General features: G+C 41.7%; 1 protein-coding gene across 8 annotated transcripts in view; it reads left to right on the top strand.

Annotated features, from left to right (window-relative positions):
• The window catches only part of PHACTR1 (phosphatase and actin regulator 1), a 303608-nt gene that overhangs the window by 262094 nt on the left and 17281 nt on the right, over window positions 1-24233 (top strand). For all 8 annotated transcript variants that reach the window (XM_033071845.2, XM_033071811.2, XM_033071816.2 and 5 more), the window contains one exon: window positions 19857-19912. In XM_033071845.2, the coding sequence (XP_032927736.1) occupies window positions 19857-19912 (56 nt within the window). The remainder of the gene's footprint in view (window positions 1-19856; window positions 19913-24233) is intronic.

Raw genomic sequence — 24233 nt, 5'->3', positions numbered from 1 at the left:
TGGGGATAAATCACACGGAAAATGGGATTGTGGTAAACAAGCTCATCTAAATCCTGGATTAGAGGGGACGATGCGACAGCACCAGATACATGAATGGAGGTGATGGAGAAAAACTGCAAAGGGCTGAGCCTCAGTTTTAGCTGCAATGGTACCTAGAGAGAGTGGCATTTTTTCACTTGTAGTTTAGCTTCAGGAGGAAGCTGTTCATTTGCAGAAACCTCAAGGGAATTATTGAAATTGCCCTTAGCATCAGGAGGAAGGCAGGAAAAGCAGGTGATTGTTTATGGGTGATGAGCTGACACTGAGCTACCATTACACATCTGGGCTCAACCACTGGGGATAAATACTCTGAGCAGAACTGGTCTGGGTTCTGTGCGTGGGTGCAGATGGGGGATGAGCATCCAAGGCTCTTGTCAGCCCTCTTTTCTGTGATCAGTGTCCTGGTGAGTTCTGCTCTGCTCAAAGGAAAGGTAACTTTGTAGTTAAAATACTCCAAGAAGGCTGCATCTTCCACAGCTTTCCAACCTCAGGCAAGCCAGTGAAATAGATGCACACATATTTATTTATTTGTTTGTTTGCTTGTTTGTTTATTTATTTAAGGTGTGTTAGGGTCTCAAAAAGTACATACTGCCTGTGAACTTTGGAGCATTCCATTAGTTGACAAATTCTCATTGACAGCAGCATTTGTGTGCTTTCAAAAAAACACCCCAATACTAAGATCTCTTTAGACATTTGTCTTTCAGTAGGACAGGGATCCTCATTTCTGAGCATGGCTTGCACTTACCTCTTTGTGTGAGGAATTTCCATGGCTAACATCATCATTCATCACAGAAAAGGGCATGGGTAACATCATGATGCTATTACTATTGTTTTGATAGTTGATGGTTGTTTTGCATTTCATAGCTAACGGCATGAGTTTGCTTTGTCTGAGTAATTTGCTATGGCAAAAGGTCAGTGGAGCAATCAAGAGAAAGGGGACGTGACAGTGTCACCACAAAACACATCACCTCTACACACTCCGTGGTTTAGGGGATGAACAGTGTCCTTAACCTTTGCAGCTCCACCTTGGGATAGGATGAAACCCTGCCCCCATCAATTTTGCTCAGCTAGGGCCAGCAGATGTTTTGTTATTTATGGAAGCAAAGCCTTACAGAGTAGATACAGTGTGTCCTTGGGCAGATGTGTCTCTCCATGTTAAACGATGGAGTTCCAAACCTAGGGAGACATTTTATTTATGCTGCTATAAAGGAGGGGAAATGTTCTGAGGAGAGGCAACAGGGAGTGGCATCTGAGGGCAAGGTCTCCCCAGAGGGACCTGTGTGACCACTGATGAAATGGAAAATGTTTTCATGGTGTCCAAAGTTCATTTCAATCAGAAATGTCAGCAACCCTGAAAGGAATTTGTTATTCCTGGGGTTTGTTACTGTTCCTGTTTCTGCTCTCGTGGAAGCTGTGCAAGTCACACTGCCCTGTCATTGCAACATCTGTTTCTCCCATCCTTTCTCTGAGGAAGTTGAGGCAAAACACGTTAATGGGGTTACAAGTTCCCCTTCATGCTTCCCATACTCTTCAGCCCCCTGACACGGTCTGTATTTGAGGTCTAATTCAGGCTGTCAACAGCTGAGACAAATATATTAAATCTACCTTAATTTCCTTTGCAGTTTCAGTGGGGTGTGGTATTGCTCATTCTCTGCCCCAAATTGATTGCAGTTTTGCTTTTAGTTGTCAAACTACTGACAGCTTTTATATAAGAGGAAGCCACGTTTCTCTGCTGGGCAAAGTAATTCACAGTGATATAAATAAAACTTGTAGCAGTAACAGAATAACATATTTTGGTAATAGAAATAGTCTTATTTCTCCAGTGAGCAAGAGGCCACATGGAGTTTGTGCAGTACTCTCTTTTGAATAAAAGAATGGTATTAACATGTAAAACAAACACAAGCAAGGAAGTAGCTGCTTCAGAATGTTATATTCTGGCTTTAAAAACAAAGGTGGTTTATTTGCTGGGTTTGTCTTTTGCTGGTTAATACTGATAAATTTAGGGCAGCACCATTAAGAGCTAGCTCATAGATTTCCACCTTTAAAAAATCTAACCATAAATCTTCATATTTTGTACCTCCTGATTATAGGTAGTTAATCACAAGCACAACAGTTGCTTGGCTTGGATGACCTTGTAATTTCTGTAAAGGAAACAAATCAAGTGGGAGTACAAGATAAAAGAAGCAGACTGGAGGAATAAATTTCTCTTTATAGTCCGCTGATTTTAAAATGGAAAAATTGTTCTTTAAGCAAAATATTTAACCTCTCTCAGAAGTTGCAGTTTACATTTCCCTTCTACTTCAGTGTATTATGGCCTATTTAGCAACATATGTGCAGAAGATTTAACAGAGGCAATCCTTGCAAAACAGTCAAACGTATTTAAAAGCTGATCCGAGTCAGGATTCAAAAATTGTGTTTATATATGTGCTCATATATGTTGCCTGTGGCTGCTACTGTGAGTATAAGCAGAACTGCTGGAGGAGTAAGTCTGACTTGTGTGCATGGTCATCCATCTATATCCAGAAACTCTGGAGTTTCGTGTGCAGGCTATTGTATGTGAGTAAAGAGAGGTGACTTTCTGAAGAGGAGTAAATAAGATTTAATGTTTGTGGGTTTTTTTGTGTAGGACTAAGTGTCTTTTGGAAAAATGTATCAAGAAAGCAAATATCCTTACCATTACACCTGGATCAATTATGTAATGTTAGAATTTTGCATGTTTTCTCTAAGACATACTGTTAACAAAAGGATCACTTTGAGATGAATGGGGGTTTTTTTTGCATATGTGCATAAAAGTTACAACCAGTCTTTTAGAGGCAGATTTGGATAAGAATTATGCTCCTGTTTTAGTGCACTGGGATTCACAACCACTGCACAGACCATATGTCGAAATTAAACTAAGTCCTTAGCCTCAGACCTGACTGTGTGAAATTACCATTTATGTTAATAACTTTAGGTGAAGAGGAAGTGTTCTCATGTGTGGTAGACCACATCAATGTGTCTCTAAGTGTGCAGCCTGTAATATTCATTACTTGCCTTTCTGATAATAAATAACAAACCAGCAAACTACCGAGAAAGCACATTAGCACCAAAATTAATTCAGTAACCTGGTTCTTCACTGACATCCCTGAATTCAGGAGGCAGCAACACTACTGGTTAATGAATAATTAATAAAATAAACATTCAATATATTGTATTTGCTCAATGAGCAAGCATCTATAATGTCAGGCTAGACTATTTATCCTGCAGAATATTGAAGTTTTTCAGCGTGCTAGAAAAGTCTTCACAATTTCCTTTATTGCAGTAATCAAGACAGAAATGGTCTTCCTTCCTGACTCCCTGCAATCGGCCAGCTTTGATTTAAAAGCCCTGCAAGCAGGGACCCTGATCTCAAATATCAGGGGCTGCAGAGGCACCAGCCTGCTTCTTCAGTGGGGAACAGCCATGGCTCCTGGACCAGGGCCTGGCTCTTCTACAGACTCAGGGACATCAGTTACCTGTGGGGTGGCAGCTTGGGTGCACCCAGACCTGTCAGGGGAATGTGCAGGGAGGTCACAGATTCATGTCATCTTAGAATGGTTTGCGTTGGAAGGGACCTTAAAGACCATCTGATTTTAACTTCCCCGCCATAGGCAGAGACACCTCCCACTAGACCAGGGTGCTCAAAGCCCCATCCAACCTGGCCTTGAACACTACCAGGGATGAGGCATCCATCACTTTTCTAGCTCATTTGTTTCAGTGCCTCATCATCCCCGCAGCAAAGAATTTCTTCCTAATACCTATCTAAACCCTTCTTCTGTCAGTTTAAAGCCATTCCCCATTGTCCTGTGACAATGCCTTCGTGAAAAGTCCCTCTCCAGCTCTCTTCTGGGCCTCCTTAAGGTAATGGAAGGCTGCTATATGTAAAGTATGAGTAAACTCCCTCCTTGGGAGCCCCTCAAAGAAGGTAGAGAGAAAGGTCTGTTCATCTGCCACTAAGGTATTTTTATAGCCCCATCAGCTGGCCCACCTCCAGTTAAACCTGCAAGCAGCATGGGATGCAAGCTCCTTCAGCCTCTGTCTGCACTGGGAAGTTGAATTACCCAAACTGTGCTCCAATTCTGGCTTTCCCAGACATCCCCAGGGAAGCTTTAATATCCAAGGTTCAACTATAAAAGAAAGAGGGCAGGCAGCCCCTCTGACAGGAAGTGGTTTGTTTGGAGCTGCACATCAGTCTCGAATTGGGAGGCAATTCTCTGGCAAGAGCTTGGTGCCTTTACATCTCCCCATCATGGGATTCCCCAACTGATCCCATAACCTCCCTCTGCTACTTTCAGGGAAAGGAGTGGCTGATGTTCTAAAGCCAGAACATCTCCTGAGACTCTACCTTTTCCTGGTTAATAACTGAGTGTAAATGCCTGGTGTCCTTCAGCCCCAGGTTGTGCCAGAACCATTCACCCTTCCCTGTCTGAGCAGACCTAAAAGATAAGAAAGAGAGACCTGGGCAATTGCAAGCCTCATGGAGCTACATGATATTCCACCATCCATTTCATCTTCCCCTTCAGACCAGACTAGAAAAGGGAATCTAATACTCTACTGCAGTTAAAAGAGCTGCCAGTATTTTGCACTGTGCTGTTTAATGCCAGCAAAGGGCTCCATCATGTTCTCTAATGTGACATGACAGATTAAAAAAGGCTCAGCAGTGGAAAGATATGATTTTTGCCTCTGAAAACCATCATATATGACACTTCTTTGGAAGGCACTTTTATTTCCTTTGACTAATTCTTCTCTTTAGAGTCTTTATTCTGTTTTATTTCTCTTTGTATTTCAGTAATGCGAGTAGCACCCACCACCCCACCTTGGTTTGAGATACTGTGCAGCACTTGGCCTCAGTCTGAAGGATTTTGGAGCAGGTATCAAAACAGTGATGGAGAAATGCAAAGCATCACTGGAAGAATACTAGGCATGACAGCTCACTTGTCCCAGCATCCTTCCTGATAGTTGCACACTTGACTGCCTCAGATTTGATTCTTCTACCTGCCCATCACTGTACGTTGCCTTTCTCTCAGTTCTGTGCACATGTCTACTAGACATGTCATGTTTTAACAATTAGGACGTGTTAAAATCTTCCAGAGAGCAGTGCTGCTTCACTATTCAACATAAAAGTATGAATGAAATTATAAATAAAAGGATGAACTTTCATTTTATTCAGCATAAAAGTATAAATTAAAGGATGAGCTTGACCCAGCATTACTAAAGATTCAGTGCCATCCTTATTTTCTTTAATATTTCTTTGATTGCTCATGTCTACTGGGAGAAGTGCTCAAAGACAAGAAGGAAAGAAAATGTCACTCCTATATTCAAAGAGGAGTCAGGGAGTTATAGGCCAGCTGACCTCACATTCATCACTGGGAAGGTGATGGAACAGCTAATCCTGGAAACCATATTCAGGCACGTAAAGGACAAAAAACATCATCAGTAATCAACATGGATTCACAAGGGCAAGTCATGCTTGATTAATGTGATAAACTTGTGAAATTACTGACCTGGTGGACAACCAAGGAGTAGCAAATAATGTCTGTGTAGATTTCAGTGAGGCTTTGAACACTGTCTCCCATAAAATTCCTCAGGCATCCAAGAATGGGCTCAGCCATTTGGTCTTTTCAATCCATTTACCCATCCAGTCCAGAGGTTGGTGTTCAGTGATACTGAGTGTAATTGGACTCCAGTAAGTAGCAGTATAGCCCAAGGGGTCAGTCCAGTCCTCTTCAACAACCTTCTTTAATGATCTGGATGATGAGCAGAGCGTGTCCTCAGCGAACTCGCTGGTGACACCAAACTGGGGGTGTGGGTGATGCACTGCAGGATGGTGCTGCCATCCAGAGGGACCTTGACAAGCTGGAGAAATGGGCTGCCAAAAATCTCATTAAGTTCATCAAAGGCAAGCACTGATTGCTGCACCTAGGAAGGAACAACCCCATGTACCAGTATATGTTGGGAGCTACCCAGCTGGAGAGCAACTTGGCAGAAAAGGATTTGGGGGTCCTGACAGGCATGAAGTTGGACAACTTGGTGGGGGAAAAAATGGCTAATGATATTCTGGGCTGCATTAGAAAAAGTATTGCCAGCAGGCCAAGGGATGTGATCTTTCCCCTCTACTGAGTACTGGTGGGGCCACATCTGGAGTGCTGTGTCTACTTCTGGCTCAGAGTCACAGAATATTCTGAGCTGGAAGGGATGTGCAAGGATCATCAAGGCTCCTCTGTAGAAAAGAGATACGGGCATATAAGAGAGAGTCTGATGAAGGGCCACAGAGATAATGGAGATAATGAACTGGAGCATCCTCCCACTGGAGAACAGCTGAGAGAGCTGGGACTGTTGAGCCTAGATAAGAAAAGGCTCAGGAGATCTTATCAATGTGTATAGATTCCTGAAGGAAGGGTACAGTGGGGACAGAACCAGGCTCTCCTCAGTGGGGCCCAGTGACAGCACCGGAGGCAATAGGCACAAACAAAATAAGGAGGTTCCCTCTGAATATCAGTAACATTATTTCTACTCTGAGGGTGACCAAACAGTGCCACAGGTTGGCCAGGGGGAATTGTGAAATTTCTCTCCGTGGAGATATTCAAAAGTCATTTGGACACAGTCCCAGCTCTAGGCAGCCCTGCTTGATCAGAGGGGTTGGATCAGATGGGCTTCAGAGATCCCTGCCAAACTCACCATTCTGTGATAGCACTACATATCAAAAGAATGGACAATGTCAATGTGTATTAGCAACATCTTTGGTTTTGAAGTGTATGACATTGCTGGCTGTTTTTTTTGTGTGTGCCTTTGGCCAAATTCTGTCTCAGACTTCCCCAAGTCCTGATTCCCTTCACTCTCTGCAGCCTGAAGTTTCTATTAATGTGTTTCATAAAGCTGTTCTGCTGCAATGCTTGACTAATTTCTTTTGATTTGGGTTATTGCACAATGGCTGTGCCAGCACAATTTAGCCAGGTCACAAGCTTTGACAAATGCCTGTCTATGACATGTAGGCTGTAAGAGTGTCTAGCTTACTTCAGCCCCAAGAGAGTGTGGGATTAGCTCTTGCAACCAAACTCCTTGTGTTCTGCCCTGTGGAAAAAGTTATCAGGACTCATTTTCTAAACAAGAACCTCTCCCAGACATGCTGCATTCACAAGGAAATCAACTCCAGACACCCAACTTCCTTTAACAGCCATTTCTCTCAGCCTTGTATTTCCCCATCCCCTCAGTCCACCTCTGACATAGCAAGAAAAAAACCCCAGAGTCCCAGTTTCACTTCCAAAAGTTTTCATTGTCTCTGCACCCTTGTATAGCTCTTTTCTCCTTTTCTAACTATCTGAAGCAAAACCTTAAGACATGCCTTCAACACTTTCTATCTGGGTGAATCCAGAGACAACAATCAGCAAATTATTGTTCTTCCTCACTTTGGTGAATTGAGAGCTTAGTCCGCTCACAAACATCCGAGCAGCAGGGATCACCAGAAATGCATTGTACAGCAGTGTTCTGATGTCTCCAAAGAAGAAAACAAGGTGGAAGTGTGTATTTAATGCATATTTTGCTAAAAATACTGTTCAGAGGAGTTTGAAAAGGTAACAGAGTATAGTAGTTGTGAGACATTCCCCCCCACTTCTGTTCCTTAGCAGCTGGGGTTCATTAGCTGGTCTCAGCAGAGCAAAGTTGTTATTAACATTAGATAATCTCCAGTCATGAGAGTAGGCTTACCAGCCAATAAACTGTAGTGTAGAGATGTAAATTCAGTCTGCCTGTAAAGCAAAACAAGACCACATGGCTATGACCATGGAAGGAGGGCCTGAGAGGGTGTATCCTTTTACTTCATTGATGAATGAGATGAATGAGAAATTGCATGTTTTAAACTAACAAAGAAGTTGAGCAGAACTGGGAAACAGGCACTGTGTCTGTTCGCCCGGCCCGTCCTAGCCAGCATGTTTTAGTCCATTCTGCAGCCTCTCATAGCAGTAGGTGCAGTTTCCAGCTTTATGAACACTGTACATCATCAGTAAATACTCAGAAGGTATTTTTGTCAGGGTGACTGTGATGATTTCCTTTGATACCTTTTTCCAAGCCCTCTGTCCTTGCCATCACTGCAGCTAGAATGCAGAAAACAAGTGTATGCCACAAAACCAGGGCACTGAATGCCCAGCACAGAGGTATTTCAGTCTTGGCACTTGAGCGTGCCCTGCAGGGAAATCCAGGCTTCTCCTATGGCATGTTAGCAGCCATGAACAAACACACTGTGCTTGACTTGAGTGCAAAGTATTTTAAATATTAATTTTCTTCAGCCTTTCTGCCTGAATGCCAGCTGCAAAGCTATTCAGTAAGGAGCTCAAAAAATAGTCACCAATGTAATGCAGTCTTTCTTTAGGGAGAAAACAATTGCAAAAAATGTGGACTTTGATAGCACCTTCATTGGAAATACCACAGGGAAGATATCTACAACACTTTCCCAATGAGATTTAAGAAGTGAAATGTCTGAAGTGTAAAGGAGAAATAATTCTTTAGGTCAACAGGGCCATGAATAGTTTTCTCTCCCATTTTATATACAGAAGATGGAAAATGTCATTGGGCATTCCCTCCCACTCAGTAGTTCAACATCACCTCTAGTTAGGGAAAAAAATAATGTAAAGAAGTCTGGTATCACCTCAGCAGCTAGATTGTGGTAATGAAGCAGGTTTTCACACTGATGAAGTGTCAGTGGAACAGGGGAATGTGCAGGCAAGAGTACAGGCACCTGATAGTAGTTGGAAAACTGAGTGTGGAGAAACTTCAGTAGGGGCTGAACTGACCTCTCAAAACTTCAGGGAGAAAAAGTAAAAAGCTGATGTCACACTATGCAGGGGACAAAGAGAAAGGCTGCAGCCTGCTCAGCATCGCACAGAGGGTTTGAATGTCCCTCTGGAAGTCTTTTGTTTCACAAGGGGGGGTTGTTTATTTTGAAGTTAAGCGTATTTGCCTGGAAATAGGATCTTTGTTACTTTGGAGATTATTGATTCCCGCTGCTAATTCCCTATTTGATGTGATAAGCCTCTTTATAGCATTCCATTTGTTTTGCTGTGGAAATATGTACAAAGCAACAACAGGAAAAAAAGCTTATCACTTTGTAGTCCAAATTTAGCCTCCAGGTAATTATGTGCATCTCAGTAACTTCAGAGAAGAAAACGCAGATGGGACAAGAATTCTCCTGAGTAAAAAATATTTTGTCATGCTTTTAGGCCACTAGATTTGAACCTACAGGTGATGATATAACTGTGAAATAATCATATCTAATATCTTTTCAAAATAGCAAATATGCAGTTTCCTAAGGCATGGGTTTTTAAATTTTAACCAGGTCAATAATTTAATCTGGTTTTGTTTTTAAAGCTAGAGATTTTTGCTATTTTCTGTCTCTGGTACTGCATGTTTTCATTGATGTTCCATGAGATGCTAGGATTTTTTTAAAAAATTTTTTCTGACCTTTGCTAATGCATAAAGGCAGAAGTAGGCTCTGGCACCAGCTGGGAATTTGTACAACGGGCGGGCAAATCTCTGGATAGGGCAGTGAAACATTATATTCTCTAGGAAGATAAGAAATTATTGTGCAGTCGGTGATGCAGATACAAAAGGGTCAATGTTGTAAAACATATGCAAAGTCCTGAGCTGACCAGCAGGTATCCCATTGAGTGGTGAGGAATGAGCAAGGCACCTGCACTGAAGTTGGCAATGCAGATGTGGGGAGAATTCTCCTTTAGTCCACCTCAGTAGATTTGTGCTTGGAATCACTGTAGCAGTTATTGGAAGGAGAGTTGTGACTACTGGACATAGCTGAATAAGGGATTTTTTTGCATTTGGTACTCAAATGGAACAAAATAATTAACAAGTGGAATAGGGAAAACTGACTAAAAATAGCAAGTACAGGCATCATTAATTTTTTTATTACACACTGAGAACTAGCATTTCAAGTCAGAATTAAATATTGTCTAGTGCATTTTTAATGCTTTTTAAATTTTATTGTTTTTAAGAAAAGTGTTTCTAGTGAGTCTTTTTCAGCTGAAATTAATCACTAAGTTTGACCTCACCTTGCAGATAATTTCTGACCTTCTAGAACTCAATTTTCCAGCAGCTTTAGTTTGTCACAAGCATTTCAGCCAGTCCTAATTCCTAATCTTCAAGAGAAAATTTTAGGCACAACCCTTTGCAAAAAGTTACTCCTATTTATCACCTGCCTTTTGTGAAGTCTGAGGATCTGAAATACCACAGTCTGGGGAACTGCAATCCCTCTGTCATAAAATAGTTATTTGCTCTTAAAGCTCTCAAATTTGTTTACTTCCAGGAATTTTCCACTTCAGTAACAAGACAAAGTGTGGCACCATGCTAGTTCCTATGCATCTTTTCTACTAGAAACTGAATTATTGTGGTTTTGAATTGCTAACATTGCCAGTTTCTGTTATAAAAGCTTTTATTTGGAGTTCCTATATTGTGGCTGTTCCAAGTCACTGAGTATTTTAGCTTTTGATTAATTTAGCAGAAAGGGTGTGAGTTGCTTCTTTTTTTTTTTTTTTTTTTACATTACCAGTGTAAAGTGCCTTTTTGGTGATTAATTTTATTTCTGTGCTATTGTTCGTTTACCTTTCTTCATGCTGGCACTGGTAATATGTTCTACAACAAACTAATATGGTCAGGGGGTATTTGTGATACAAACTGAGAGAGGTGGGGTTGTTCAGCCTGGAGAAGACTCCAGGGAGACCTTAGAGCAGCCTTACAGTGCCTAAAGAGGGTTCTCAAGAGATGTGGAGAGGGACTTGGACTTTCTTTTATACGGGCATGTGAAAAGGGAGGGCAAGGAGGGATGGCTTTAAACTGAAAGACAGTGGGTTTGGATTAAATATTAGTAAGAAATTATTTTCCGTGAGGCTAATGATACACTGGAACAGGTTGCCCAGAGAAGCTGGGGTTCTCCCATCCCTGGAAGCGTTCAAGGCCAGGTTGGACGGGACTTTGAGCAACCTGGTCTGTTGGAAGGTGTTCCTGCCCATGGCAGGGATGTTGGAATTAGATAATCATTAAAGTCTTTTCCAACCCAAACCATTCTATGGTAATTCCTCTCTCTGTACTTAGATGGTCTGTAGGCTGCTGTAGTAACAGAGGAGACTATCAAGTTGGCTGTTTATATGTTGAGATTGACATCAGCAAGCTGGTGAAGCTCCCCACCTGGATTTCCTTCCTTAAAATGAACAGCTTTTTACATTTTGGATTGAGATTTTCCAGGATGGTCACAGATTACTTGGACTGTCAAGCAAAGTTAGTTTATTTGTTTTATGTTTAAAATGTCCCTGACTTGATGTTTTAGGGTTGCAGGTGTGTTAGTGCACCTGTGAATAAGCAGATAAGGTGCTGCTGCTTTTTTCATTAAACAGTTTCATATTGGCAGTGCTAAAAGTGTGACATACCTGCTAAAGCACAGGTCATGTCTGTCACTGTGGTCCACAAACACCATGCAGTCACTGTGGTCCACGAAGGCCCACAGGGGGTCTGATCTTCAAGCAGACTAAATATAGGGATTGTGGTTCCTCCATTATGTGCTTCAGCCCTCAACCCTTCCTCAGAGCCAGCAGCTGCTTCTCAGGGTAGGTTGCATTTAAGTTTGTGGCATCAGATTTGTCAGGAGAGGATCCTTAGAAGAGAGTGTTGTAGTGGGAAAGATCACTGGGGCTTTAGAAGGTGAAGAACTTTGGGGAGTGGGGCTGTACGTTCATTGTCACCCCTCAGCTTCTCTTCATGTTTTCTTCCCTGGTCCCACAGAACTTCTTGCCACCTAAAGCATTGCTTTTGTCTCTATTCCAAGGCCATGCCACATACACAGAGGAATAACTGCTTTATTCCTATATCAAATATGTTCCAACATCCAAGCTTCCCTGAGCATCAGAAGCCAGGGTAGGGAAAATTCCAACAGAGGAGGGGATTCTACTCTTCTGGCTCTGCTTTTAAGAGTGGGACGTTTTTTCATTGCTGTAAGTATGCTTGTTCACAGAGACAAAATAATATTACTATAGAGAGATTTTAAAACAAACCATTCAATAATGCCTATAGACAGTAATCATAACTGTTCAGCTCACATTGATTCTTTTTGATGCCATTTTACTCAAGTCACTCACAGATTGACCTTGAACTGTGAATTACAATTTCTGTAGCTTTGTAAAATCAGCTTTTAATTCAATATTATCACATTTGGTGAAGCAAGTGTCTTCTCACAATGCTGTACAGACAACAGAAGGACAATTGCTAACATTTTAGAACATTTTTTTCTCTATTACAATGGGTCCTAACATCCATCTGGTTTTTCTGGCATGCTTTAGATTTTCAACTGGCATTTAGTACATTTTTCACTCTGGATTTCTAGTACTCAAAAATATCCCATTTTTATTGTTCCAAAAATACTTTCTTGAATTAGCTACATAGTAAATTCCCTCTTCTAAAAAGATTGTTCTTTGTTTCCTACTGCAGTTGTTGGATATTTTGTTCTTGGGACTAGGGATAAGAGATTTGAGAAGCAATGCTGCAAAATTCATGTGGCATAACTATCTTTATTCGGCCATGCCCTTTTTAAAAATCATTTAAACTTTTCATGATCATGTTTTATGTGAAAAGCCAGCATTTGGCTGAGAGCTTTGACATTAATGGAACAGCACAGTAATGAAATGGAGGAGGCTCCATTTCAGAGCTCGAGGTGTGAGGCGTGATCTTGCAATGTTCCACAAACCAGTAGGCATTTCCCAGTTAGTATTATTGAACATGGGTCCGAATCTGGATTTGTGTGTCTATCACTGCTTGACATTATCTTTAGAAAAGAAGTGAAGTAATTCCTTGGAAAAATGCAGGTGTCTGCATTGTGGCAGTAGTCTAATGGAAGACTAATGACCTGGGTATGTCATTATTCACACTGTTTCTGGTCAGATTTATAGGGCTATCTAGTTATTGCTTTATTTCTTTTAACATAATACAGAGTTCATGGCCCAAAATAAATCTGCTTTATTTGGGTATTTTAAAGAAATTTGTTCTATATATGATGAACAAGATTTTAACCTTATGCAAACATAATGAATTGCCAAAATCTACATTTTGAATATGATTCTCTTTTCCCAGGAGACCTACTCTGGGCAGAGAGTTCTTTCTCAGGAAGCTTGTAACTTTGCAAAGAATAAGTCAAAATCATAGTAATTGAATCCCTCAATGAGCTGAACCAGAAAAAAATAGCATCATTTGAACCCTGACTCAAGAATAGATTCACATGATCTAAAGAATGGGAAAACAATTTGGTCAGTTGTAAGAGTTTTAAACAAAGAGCCAGCTTGGTTATATTTTTCACTATACACAGATGCTTGAGCAAGCAGAAAATTTGCTGATTAGTTTTCCCAAAAATCCTCACTGCAATCTAGACTAATCGGTGCTTTAAAGTCTATATTGAAGCTGTTTCTCAACACAAAATCAAGTCTGGGATAAGGATAATTTTGGGGGGTAGTAAATTACTGCTTAGAGCTTGAATTAAAGTCTGAATAATTTCAGTTGTAAATCTGATTTTCCTGTAGAGCCAGCTGGAAACACAACTGCAGATGTGTTACGGGAAATATAATTTGGTTGGCTCACATTCCAGACTGTTCTGTATTTCTTGCAGTGCACTAATGCTGAGCAAAAGTATTGCCTCTCTCCCCAGGCTTTTGGGACTGTTGTAGCTATCCTGGATCAAATGTCAAGGGAACACAATCAAAAGTCCAGGGAACACACTGGGATACTAAGGCAGAAGTAGCACCTTGCCAGTAAGCACCATCAGAAAGTATTTTTGTCTTATATAGCTGATACTTAGAAGTTTTTCAGACTTTCACCAAAAGCAAACACCTCCTACCAAAATTGCTTAACTAGTTCACTGCTAAACTGTCACAGTGGTGCATCACCCATTTTCCTGGGGATGAACAGGCATCTCTGCCCTCATCGGTCTGTTTTAGTAATTGCCACAGGCTTCTGTATAGCTGCAGAAGCATCACCATCTCCCAGAGGCTGAATATTTTAAGTCAACAGGGAAGTGGAGAGCAGTCATTACATGATAACTGAATCATGGCAAACACTCCTTATGGTTTTATTGTCCTAATTTCTCAGGAAAATGAGTTATAAAGTATATTATCATGACTGATACCAGGAGACTTGTCATGCTCACCTGTGAGAGAGCTTAAAGTGATAATCCTACAGATTAGCAAACATCTGAATGGAGTCTAGTACAATAATTTTATTGGTATAAAACTGTTACACTTGCTTCTTTGGGTAGGGACTTTCTATTTAATATGCCTTCAGTTTATTCACTCATTGATAAAACTGTATTTAATCCCATTTTATAAATCCTGTTTAGGAGAATGATAGTCCTCTGTAGACTCTACAGTATGGCTGGCAAAATCTGGGCTGACGTTTCAGAGAAAGTGAACCTCCAGGCTTACAATAATTTTTTGCTCATTGTGCAGTGATATCAGGAAAGGAGGTAGTTCATTCCCGCCCTCTGCTAACAGTTAACTGGTAGAAGCAAATAGAAGATTTTCTTCTCTTCTGTTTTTTCTGAATTTTCTGTACATGGCATGGGAGTGCAAAGAGCCCCTGACAGCCTTTACTTCATCAATTCTGCTTTGCTATCAGCATTATTATTATTATTGGGAAAGGCAAGGTGAATTAAGACTCTTTACTCCCATTGAATTTTCTTCATGTGGAATTATTTCACTGATGTAAATCAGCACAGTTCCATTGGCTTCAGTCATGCTCATTTATGTCAACTAAAGAGCAATGTGACAAGTAGTTCTTTGTAGCAGCTGGTTTCTCATGTGCCCAGCTCAGATTTACTGCTCTGTTAGAGCAATATCTAGGGTAGTATGAGCCCAGTTGCAGCTGATTAAAGATATTTGCACATATAGAATAAATTCAGGAGTTGCTCCAGAGGTTATACCCCACTGTGCTCAGTAGTTATTTCACATCAGGGTGGCTTAAGTCATGAGAAACAGCTGTGTGAGCATGACTTGGCTCAGAGATGCCTTGGGGATATTCTGGACATCTCACCATACTGCTGTGTGCCCTGTCGTGTCCACCAGTTCTATTTGTGGCTCCCACACACCAGATGTCACCATTCAAGCACTGGAGAGCTGCTAAGTTCTGCCTTTCATGTCTGCAGACACTCACAGTTAATAAGCCTGGCAAGTGTGTGGGGAATCATTTTCTGGCAAGCCCTGTGTTATATCCAGCCATTATACTTGCATATGACCCCACACTAGGCTCCTAAATTTTCTTGTTCTCTGGACAGAGGCAAAGATGAATTTCCTGGTGCACAGAAAACACATATCCCACATCAGCCTGTTCACATAACCAGCTGGATGGCATGAGCCTGCTTTCTCTTGGGGCTCATCCACAACAAAACAAGAGATCAAAGAGAGAAAACCCATGACTCCTCGTAGAGGACGGGCTAGGCAGCCAGGAGCATCTTGCTTCAAAGGTGCTGCTGGAAAAGGGCTGCAAAAATCTGAGCTGAGGCCCCTCAATGGGCTGGCTGCTGTCCTGAGACCCCTCGGGGAGTAGCCACACTGCATCACTGTGTGTACTTCGTTTAACTGTTTTGTGGTGCCCAAAGAGATGTTTTTTTCCTTTTATTTCTTCTGCAGAACTCTGGCACATAGAGCACAAACTTTTCATTCTGAGTTCTCGGTTTGTCGGGGAAGCTCTAAACAGTAACATCCATCAGTGAAAATGCTGCCTTTCTTTCCTGTTGCTCCCTGAAGAGATTACACCAGCACCAGCTAATGTTTTAGATCTATAGCAATTGATTTTGCATGATTTTCCTTTCTGGCCCCAAATTCCTACTTATCTGCCATATGTGACCAGCCCAGCCCAGAGCAAATTCAAAAGAGCAAGCAAAAAAATAAAAACATCCAACAAAATAAGCCTCACTATACACTGTCCTTATTAAGAACTCCTTAGCTCTTATTGTCTAGCACAAGCAGTGTCATGCATTTGATCATGCAGAGAATTAATTCAGAAAATTGGTTTGCTGTCAAGTTTATCTTTGTACATGTGAACAAACTTTTTATTTTTTACTGACAATCTTATTTGGATATGCTTTTTTCAGTGAAATCCTAGCAAGGCTTTCCTTATGTCGCCATAAATCTTAGGAAGGTTTCCTTTGTAGTAAAACCTTTGTCACAGAGTATTTGCAAAACTGTTGTAATCAATATTGCAAAACCACATGAAGTATAAACCAAGCAATGTATTGTAAAGTGCAAATGACAAAAAACTTTCCTGTCCTCTTGAATGCCTGAAGCATATTGCAAAACTGGATGGATGGCACAGTGAAGGTCAGGCATGTTCACACATGAACATTTTAAATACAGAAAGTGCAGTTAGAGGTGGTTACTTGTTAAGGTCTGTCTGCCCCTGTTCCTTGGTTAGAAACCTGCACTCATTTAGTTTGATGAAACAGCCAAAGTAACCTTGCTGATCAACAGCAGCACCAGACATCTCACTCCATCCTTACAGTTTGCACAAGCAGATCCATTCTTTGCTGTGGCACCAGATTCCTTCCTCACCTCCATTTTCTCCCGTTTATTCTGATTGTGCTGCTAATGAGACACCTTTTTCCTGACCTGTGGCCTCCTGACTGCCTCATGCAGCCCCTGTGATGTTAAATGAAATAAGGCACAGCAGCAAGTCAGCAATCAACCTCTGCAAGCTAGGTGGGCTTCATTAACAACTTTTTATTCTGGGCAAGACAGGAAGAAAGGCAGAAGAGGAGAGCTATCAGCACTGATGTTCCCCAAGGTCAGAGCTCTATGCTGGAGATGGTGCACTGAAATTAAGTGTGAAAGGAAAAAGCGTATCTTTGCAGCCATAGTAATAAAGCAAGAGCTGCTTCCATTTCTTGATTTACATTATCTGTAACTAGTATCAAGATTTTCAAAGATTAACAGAGATGTTAACAGCTGCTCAACATCTGGCAAGCCTAGAAATTAGGCAGCAAGAAACAAGAGCTGAAAATGGTGCTGTTCTGAGGAGCTGGTGGAGGAGTTTGTAAAGCCCCAATAGTTTGGGGGCAGAAGCCACTGTAACAGTGTGAGACAGAATTAAATTAAATTAGCAAAAGACCATGAAAAGAGATGATTGGGAGAGCTTGGAAGGGAAGGCTGTGGAAGGGGCTGGGTTTATTTGAAAAACTCATCAAGGAGGGCTTTAAAATGGAGGAGCAGGAGCAGGCTCAGTCAGTCCCGAAGGAGGATAGAAATGGGAATGTAACAGCAGTTCATAGACATGAAAGCAGACACTGGTACTGGAGGCCAAGAACCTCCATGGCTTCTATTCATGACCTTCTTCATCCTCCAGTGCTGCTTTACTACTTGCACTGTAAGGACTAATTAAGATTTTGTTCCACTACAAGAATACCTTAGCTTTTCCTACTGCCTAAGCCACATTGTTAAAAATCCTTGGGATTATAAAACTCCAGAAGTGATTGACAATCCATGATTAATCTATCCAAAGCAGCATGGCTTTTTCTACTGTGCATCACTTAAAAGTGGCAGTCACCATGTAGGTAGGAGCACTCTGCAGACTGAACAGGGTGGATAATAGGATCTACAAAGTAATTTGACTCTTGATGGAGAACAAGGGTATCCTTGGCTGACTTGCACTAGGGGCCCTACCAGAGAGTGGGGGGAAGAATCCCAAGGTCTATAGGTCCTAAGCAGCACAGGAATAGAGGATGCATATAATAACAAGGGCATACTTGGAGGAAATCTGTCCTCTTGTGTGGAAGTAATGACATGGTAACATGCAGTGAAAGCTTAGTTTAAATACATCTACTTCATGGCAGTTACCTCACTAAACACATGGAAGATGTGATCCTTGTTGCAAATCACCTCTGTAGGTAGATAAAACTTCTGCCTTCTTTCTGTTAGAAATGTCCTAGTGTGAACTATTCATGACAGAGCAGTTATCTGAGTCCTTCAATCCCTATTTTCTTGGAAACAGGAGGGCTTTTGGAGAGGGTTTTTTTTTTCTCTTTCTCTTTTTACTAAGATGTTTGTTTCTGTAGAATTCATCCTCATGCTGGATGGCTGGAGTTCATCCTGAACATCCCTCTGATGCACCCTCTTGAAAAGCATCATGGCATAGGAGATTAAAACATTTACAGTACAGTTCCTGCAGACACATGTGGTGGGCTGAAAGTGGCTGCTTTTTCTTTTTGTTTCTCATGTGATGCTAGAAATCAAATAGTTTTAATTCCTTCACAGTCCTAAGGTGAAGTATCCCATTAGCAACAGCTACTGTACCTTAAACATGGCTTACCATGCACTTGAATAGCACTTTCTGTCTTCAAAGTACTTTGCAGACATTCTTTAATTCTGAATTAAGGATCAGTTTCTGTCCCTTTTAACACTTTTCTAATTACGTAAATGTTCAATCTTCCAATGAGAAAGGGACAAAGCTGATGACTCCGAATTATACACTGAAATAGGGCTGTGTTCTGCTGGTTTGTTTTCATGGTGTAAAGTGCCCCCAAAGGACATATGGCTGGTATCACCTCTGCTGATGGAAATCTTCAGACTGTAAAATCAGGTGCCTGTAAAGCTTCTACCTTCAAAGAGCTGGTGTAGGAGATGGGCTCCTACCCAGTGCTTGTGTTTCATTCAGCCCTGTGCTCTGCACACAGTGTGAGAGGTGGGGGTATTGAACTGGACTTTCATGAGCTCCTGGCTCTGGAGAAGGCTGGGCATATGTGTGCACCAGCAGTTTGGCCCCTGTGTGGCGAGGAGCCATTGCCAGACATCTCTCGTCCAGCCTTGCAGAGCCAGTTTCATTTCAGGGAGCTGCTGTGCCCAGGGTCAGGGGAACATTCATTGCAGAACATGAAGCCATGCAGCATTCTTATCATTTCCTATCAGTGCCCAGTAACTCACAGGGAAACTGGTCCAGTTGACAGAGACTGGAGCCCTCAAGCTGGAAATGTCTCTGAGTGACCAAGTCTGAAGGAAAAGAAAGCTCTCATGTCATTGGTATCATTGACAAAACTCCCATTGACTCGGATAAGAGTGCGAGGATGCCCAACAGTGCTGACTTCTGATGTCATCTTTCTGGTTTATTTTGTTTTGCAAAGACCCTTTTGTGCTTGCTCTGTATTCTGAATATTCAGGTCATTCCTATGTACAGAACCCCCATTTATAATAAGATTGTGGGGTTTGTTGACCCTATTACGTACAGGTTGACTAGCAAGTCACACTGATCCTTCACTATAGGATTTAATAAAAGCCACAAGAGGAGGAGGAGGGAAGTGAGTGTGATGAGGAGGGCTGCTATTGTTCTGCCCTCAGTGCTGCCAAACAGTCCCTTGTTTTGTCTGTGTCTGTGTTCAAACACTGTGTGAGCAAGCGGGGCGCAGTCAGGAGGCTGGCGAGAGGGTTAGCTGGATCCTAGCTAGAAATACTTGTGCAAGTCAGGAAGCAGGCATGGAGGGAAGGAAATTAAGTGGAGACATCTGTGTGGCTTAGCTTTCAGCAGCTCTGTCTGGGGTAGGGTGGGAGAGTCATGCCTAAGATGACATAACGTATTTTGTCTTTCGTGGGATTGAAACAGAGGAAACTGCGAAAGCGAAGCATGGTGTGTGTCACGCATGGTCCAGGCATACCAAGTACATAATGGAGCAGAGTCAGTGCTTTCTGTTCTGCCTTTCACACCCCAAAGTAACTCTTCAAGGCAGAGAACTGAGGAGAATATGATATGGTCCAAAAACTGATCTTGGACTTTTTTCGCAGACGACTGAGCCAGAGGCCGACTGCTGAAGAATTGGAGCAGAGGAACATACTGAAACGTAAGTCTTGATTTTGCTGACATTTAACCTGAAGCCAGATAATTTGGATTAGATTTCATGTACATTTGGTGTTTTTTATAAACATCAACTATTCTCTGTAAGCATCACTGATAATTATTAAAAAGAATAAAGGACATCGTAAGTGCAAATAAGCATGGAAGTCTGTAACAACATCTAGTTCTGCAGAAACAGTTCTTTAAAATCAGATACAGTAAATTTACAAGAATAAACAACCTATGGAGAAAAAAACCCCAGATGTTGAATGACATTCCAAACAGGGGTTCAGTCCTGAAAAGCCTCCTTTATGCAGCATTTATATAGATGAACATCCCATTGTAAGTTAGTAAAGACATTAGGGGATAGTTTGATTAGCTTTCCTAAAAATCTTCACAGCAATCTATGCTAGCTGGAGCCTTTATTCAATTTTGAAAAGAATTCAGTGTGACTCAGGGTTATTTCCCTGAAATGTTCCCCTGAAATTCTCCCTTTAAATCAGCCAAAAATTTGCTGGTAGATCCTCAGCATGTGATATTTTAAAGGCACAAAATACCATTCAGAAATCCTGAACCAAGTAAAGTTAGTAGATACATTGCCACTAACTTCAAGGGAAGCTGGACTGGGTCCAACTTTCATAACCTCATGGATGAACAGGAAGAAAATGACAGTTTCTTTACTTGCATGGAAGTGTTTTGAATATTAAAAACAGAAAAGCTCTTTATCTAATTGTTGTAACTTTGGAAACAGGGGGGAAAATGTTCTTCCCCTGTTAAGTTAGTAAATGCATATTCCCAGGAAAATTTTCAAAAATTACTACAGAAAAATGTATTCTGAAATACAAATATCTCTCTTATACAAAATGTCTCCTTAGGTAGGTCCATAATTTACCTTCTCTTGTTTGAATAACTGCAATGTATAGAATCACAAAAAAGGGGGTACTAAATGATGAATTCTCTGAAAATCAGCAGAATTCATTTTTCAAATACTTCAAAACCAAATTCTTTGCAGATTAATGATAGTGTTAATGCCCAGCAGGGCCTTTTCATCTGTCGATGCTATTACACGTGGCAGACAGAGAGAGACACCACTGTCAATGCAAAGAGGAGAAAAGACCAGGCAGCAGAGTGGCATGGACAAGCCTGAGGCTGCTGGAAAAAACAATTGTTTGGGACTAACCCTCTCTTAGTAACTGTGCTCCTACTGTCTACTCCTAACTCCAGTGACTGGCAGCTGGAGGAAGTCCAGGGCAGTACTTGGGGAAATATTTGGCACATCCAGCTGTGATTGTCTCACAGGGGCGTAGCAAAACAGCTGGAGAGGGGTAGACCTGCGACGTGACTGATGCCAGGCTCAGGCACAGAGGGACAGAGGCCAATTCTCTGCAGCTCATGTTGTCATCCTGGGACCTGTGAACAAACACATGTCAGCACCTCCTGGCACTGATGCATGACCAGCAAACACAGCCCTGGTGCTGAGGGAGATGGGGTCTTGGGCACCTGCTTTGAACCAGCATCAGCAGAGAGCAGCATCTCCAACGTTGGATGCCTTGCAGACATTCCTAAAGGTCTCAGAGATCCCTAAAGATGTCTCACATTTCAGAGGAATTACCCCTTGAGTAACATCAGTTTCTTTTTTAATTGAATAAAGGCTCTTAAATGACATGGATGTTTGAAAATATTATGCTGAATCCAGAACCATATTGTATTTCCTAAATGGAATTTTTGTCGCTTGCTTTAGCGCAGATCTGCCCCAAAACGTGTGTCTTGGTACACAAACAGCTTCCTAATTACAGGAAAGAGTAATGTGGTATTTCCAAGGCATTCCAACTTTTGGTGAACCACAGCAGGAAAGAAAAAAATTACAATCATTACATAATTTTAAAAAGAAAGCATAAACATGCTCTACCCTTAAACAAGCAAATATAAATTATTCTGATTTGTACATCATTTTTGTTGTTCCTCTAGACTTCTGAGAAGGAGCATTATAATAAATATAATGGAGTGTAGGGAGAGACTTAGGAAGTGCTGATAAAAAGAGTGTGAATTCTCTGCATAAGCAGGTCAAGCAATTTGCAAAAGCCCAGCTCAGAGCACGCACAAACACAAAAGAAAACCTACCAAGCTCTCAAGTAGACTAAACAGGATTTTGCCTGCAGTTAAAGCTGAAATATTTCTGATGAAAATGTTGGGTCTGGTACCATGATGTTCCTATTACACGTGTAACTGCATTTCTGCCCATGCTGATGGGAAAAATGAGGCAAAGTGTGGTTGGACAACCAGTCTTTATACATTAATTGAATGCTTCCTAGGTCTGTGCTACTGCAATAATTATGAGTTATCTTTACAAGGGCAAAGCATCCATTTCCAAGTTCTGCTATTTGCTGATAGCAGCAGTGAAAATCACAGCAGCCACAGCAAGGAAACAGGGCAGAGACAACTGGTTCTTGTAGGGGCCTTCACTGAAGTCTGCCCCATTCACTGACTCATATTTAGGTCAAAGGCATGTAGTAGGAGGAGTCCAGGCCTACAGGGTTAGTTTGAAGACTGAAGAACACTTTGCAGATATACTTGCTGTCCAGTTGTATAAGGAAAGATGCCTCAATGCCCTGTCATGCACCACCCCTGTGCCACTTCACAGGTGGATAAAAGTAATCCAGTTGTCAGCCTGACACATTCAGGGTTGCATAAATTCCTCACAAAAATAATGTTTAGATGGTTTCTGAATGCCTCAAACTGTATTGGGAGACATTTCACAGCAGCAGGCATGAAAATTGCACCTACATCCAACTGCTCACCTGACACACATGTTTAGAGAAACAGAGAATTTCCTGAACACATAAGATAAAATAAAGCATCAGTTCTGTAGCTTCACAAGATTGGCATGACTTAACTTCAAAGAAATAGCTAAGACAAAGTCACTTTCTAGTTTTGAAGGAGAATGTATTCCTATTTTCCAGCTTTCACCTGCCTGAAGTCTTAAGCCTGCCTGGCTGTCTCTGAAAGTGGGTAGCTGGCCTGAGAGTGAGGAGAAGAGAAGAACACCAGATGCCAAGGACAAAAATGAATAGCCATTACTAAGTTTTAAACATAAGTCCTTGGCTGCTTGCAGTTCTGCCCTGACTGTGGGGATTCTCTTTAGTGCTGTGTCTGAAGGCAGGCATTTGCAGGACCAGCTCCTCCAAATTTGAGACACAAAGGGAAGAAAAAAATTGCTAGAGGGTCAATTGCTAGAAGAGTATCCAGCCCAATAGGGACAGAAACCACTGAAAGTGGAAAATTACATTTATCAGTGTAGATACTCCAGTGATTGCTTAAAAAGACAGTTGTGACTCCCTGCTGTCTTGAGTTCTTTTTAGTCCCCTACTGGTTTCCTTCCTTCTGAAAATATAAGCAGTATTTTTGGTAAAATGGCACTTAAAGATCAGAAGTGTAGTGTGAAACATCATAACATCGACAGGTCCTTTGGCCATTTTGGTGGAGATTTCCCAGTCCTGCTGCAGTCAGTGAGCAGTTGTGGTAGCACTGTCAGCTCTGCTGTCCTGAGCAGCGAGAAACTTGGTCTCCAGCCTAGCCCTCCTCACCTGCTCAGAGGCTTCTGTGGTCTCTAAACCTTAGGTCTCATTTCTGTGTGGGGAAAGCCTCAGTTTTCTAGTGAGAGTGTTGGCTCGTGCTCTTCACAGCTGAAGAAGCTATGGCTGGTGGGTTGTTACTGCAGTAGCTCCATCTGCAGGATCAGCAGGGAGGAATGTGGGATTCCCCCTTGAGTTTAGTGCAGTCCAGAGTTTACCGATTTAAATCAAGGCACCTATCCTCAGCTGGCCTTTGAGGTCCATAATGTCCCCTGCAGAGTGTTATTCCTGCCTGAGCTAGTCCTAGCTGAGCAAAAACTGGATCCCAGCAGGGGCACAGAGTACTTACTGGAAAAGCTGATGAGATGTGTTTGCTGTCATTTGTTATGTGCCAGCATGATTGGAGTAAAGAGCATTTCAGCTGCCAGCAAAGCAGTGGAGGCAGATCCTAACTGCTCAAGAAGCTGAGTAGCTGGAAACCTGGGATTTTAGTGACTTTTGGTGAAGGTCAATGCAAAGACAATGCATGACAGCCTCCTCCTAAGCTGAAGAGTTAGTGTATTCAAATGTTATTGAGCTGTTGAGGGAGAAGAGTTGAGGCATGCCCTGGTAAAAGCTTGTAACATGTGATCTTTTGGCTTAATGTTAAAAGTTAATTGACCTAAGATGAGCTTTTATGCTCCAATGTGATACTTTGAAGGCTCATGATGGAAGGACACACTCTCCTTAACTCTGCTCATGCCATGGGAAGTTGCA

This window comes from Catharus ustulatus, chromosome 1 (assembly GCF_009819885.2).
Source record: "Catharus ustulatus isolate bCatUst1 chromosome 1, bCatUst1.pri.v2, whole genome shotgun sequence".
NCBI lineage: Eukaryota > Metazoa > Chordata > Aves > Passeriformes > Turdidae > Catharus > Catharus ustulatus.
This window is presented reverse-complemented; position numbering and strand designations above follow the sequence as displayed.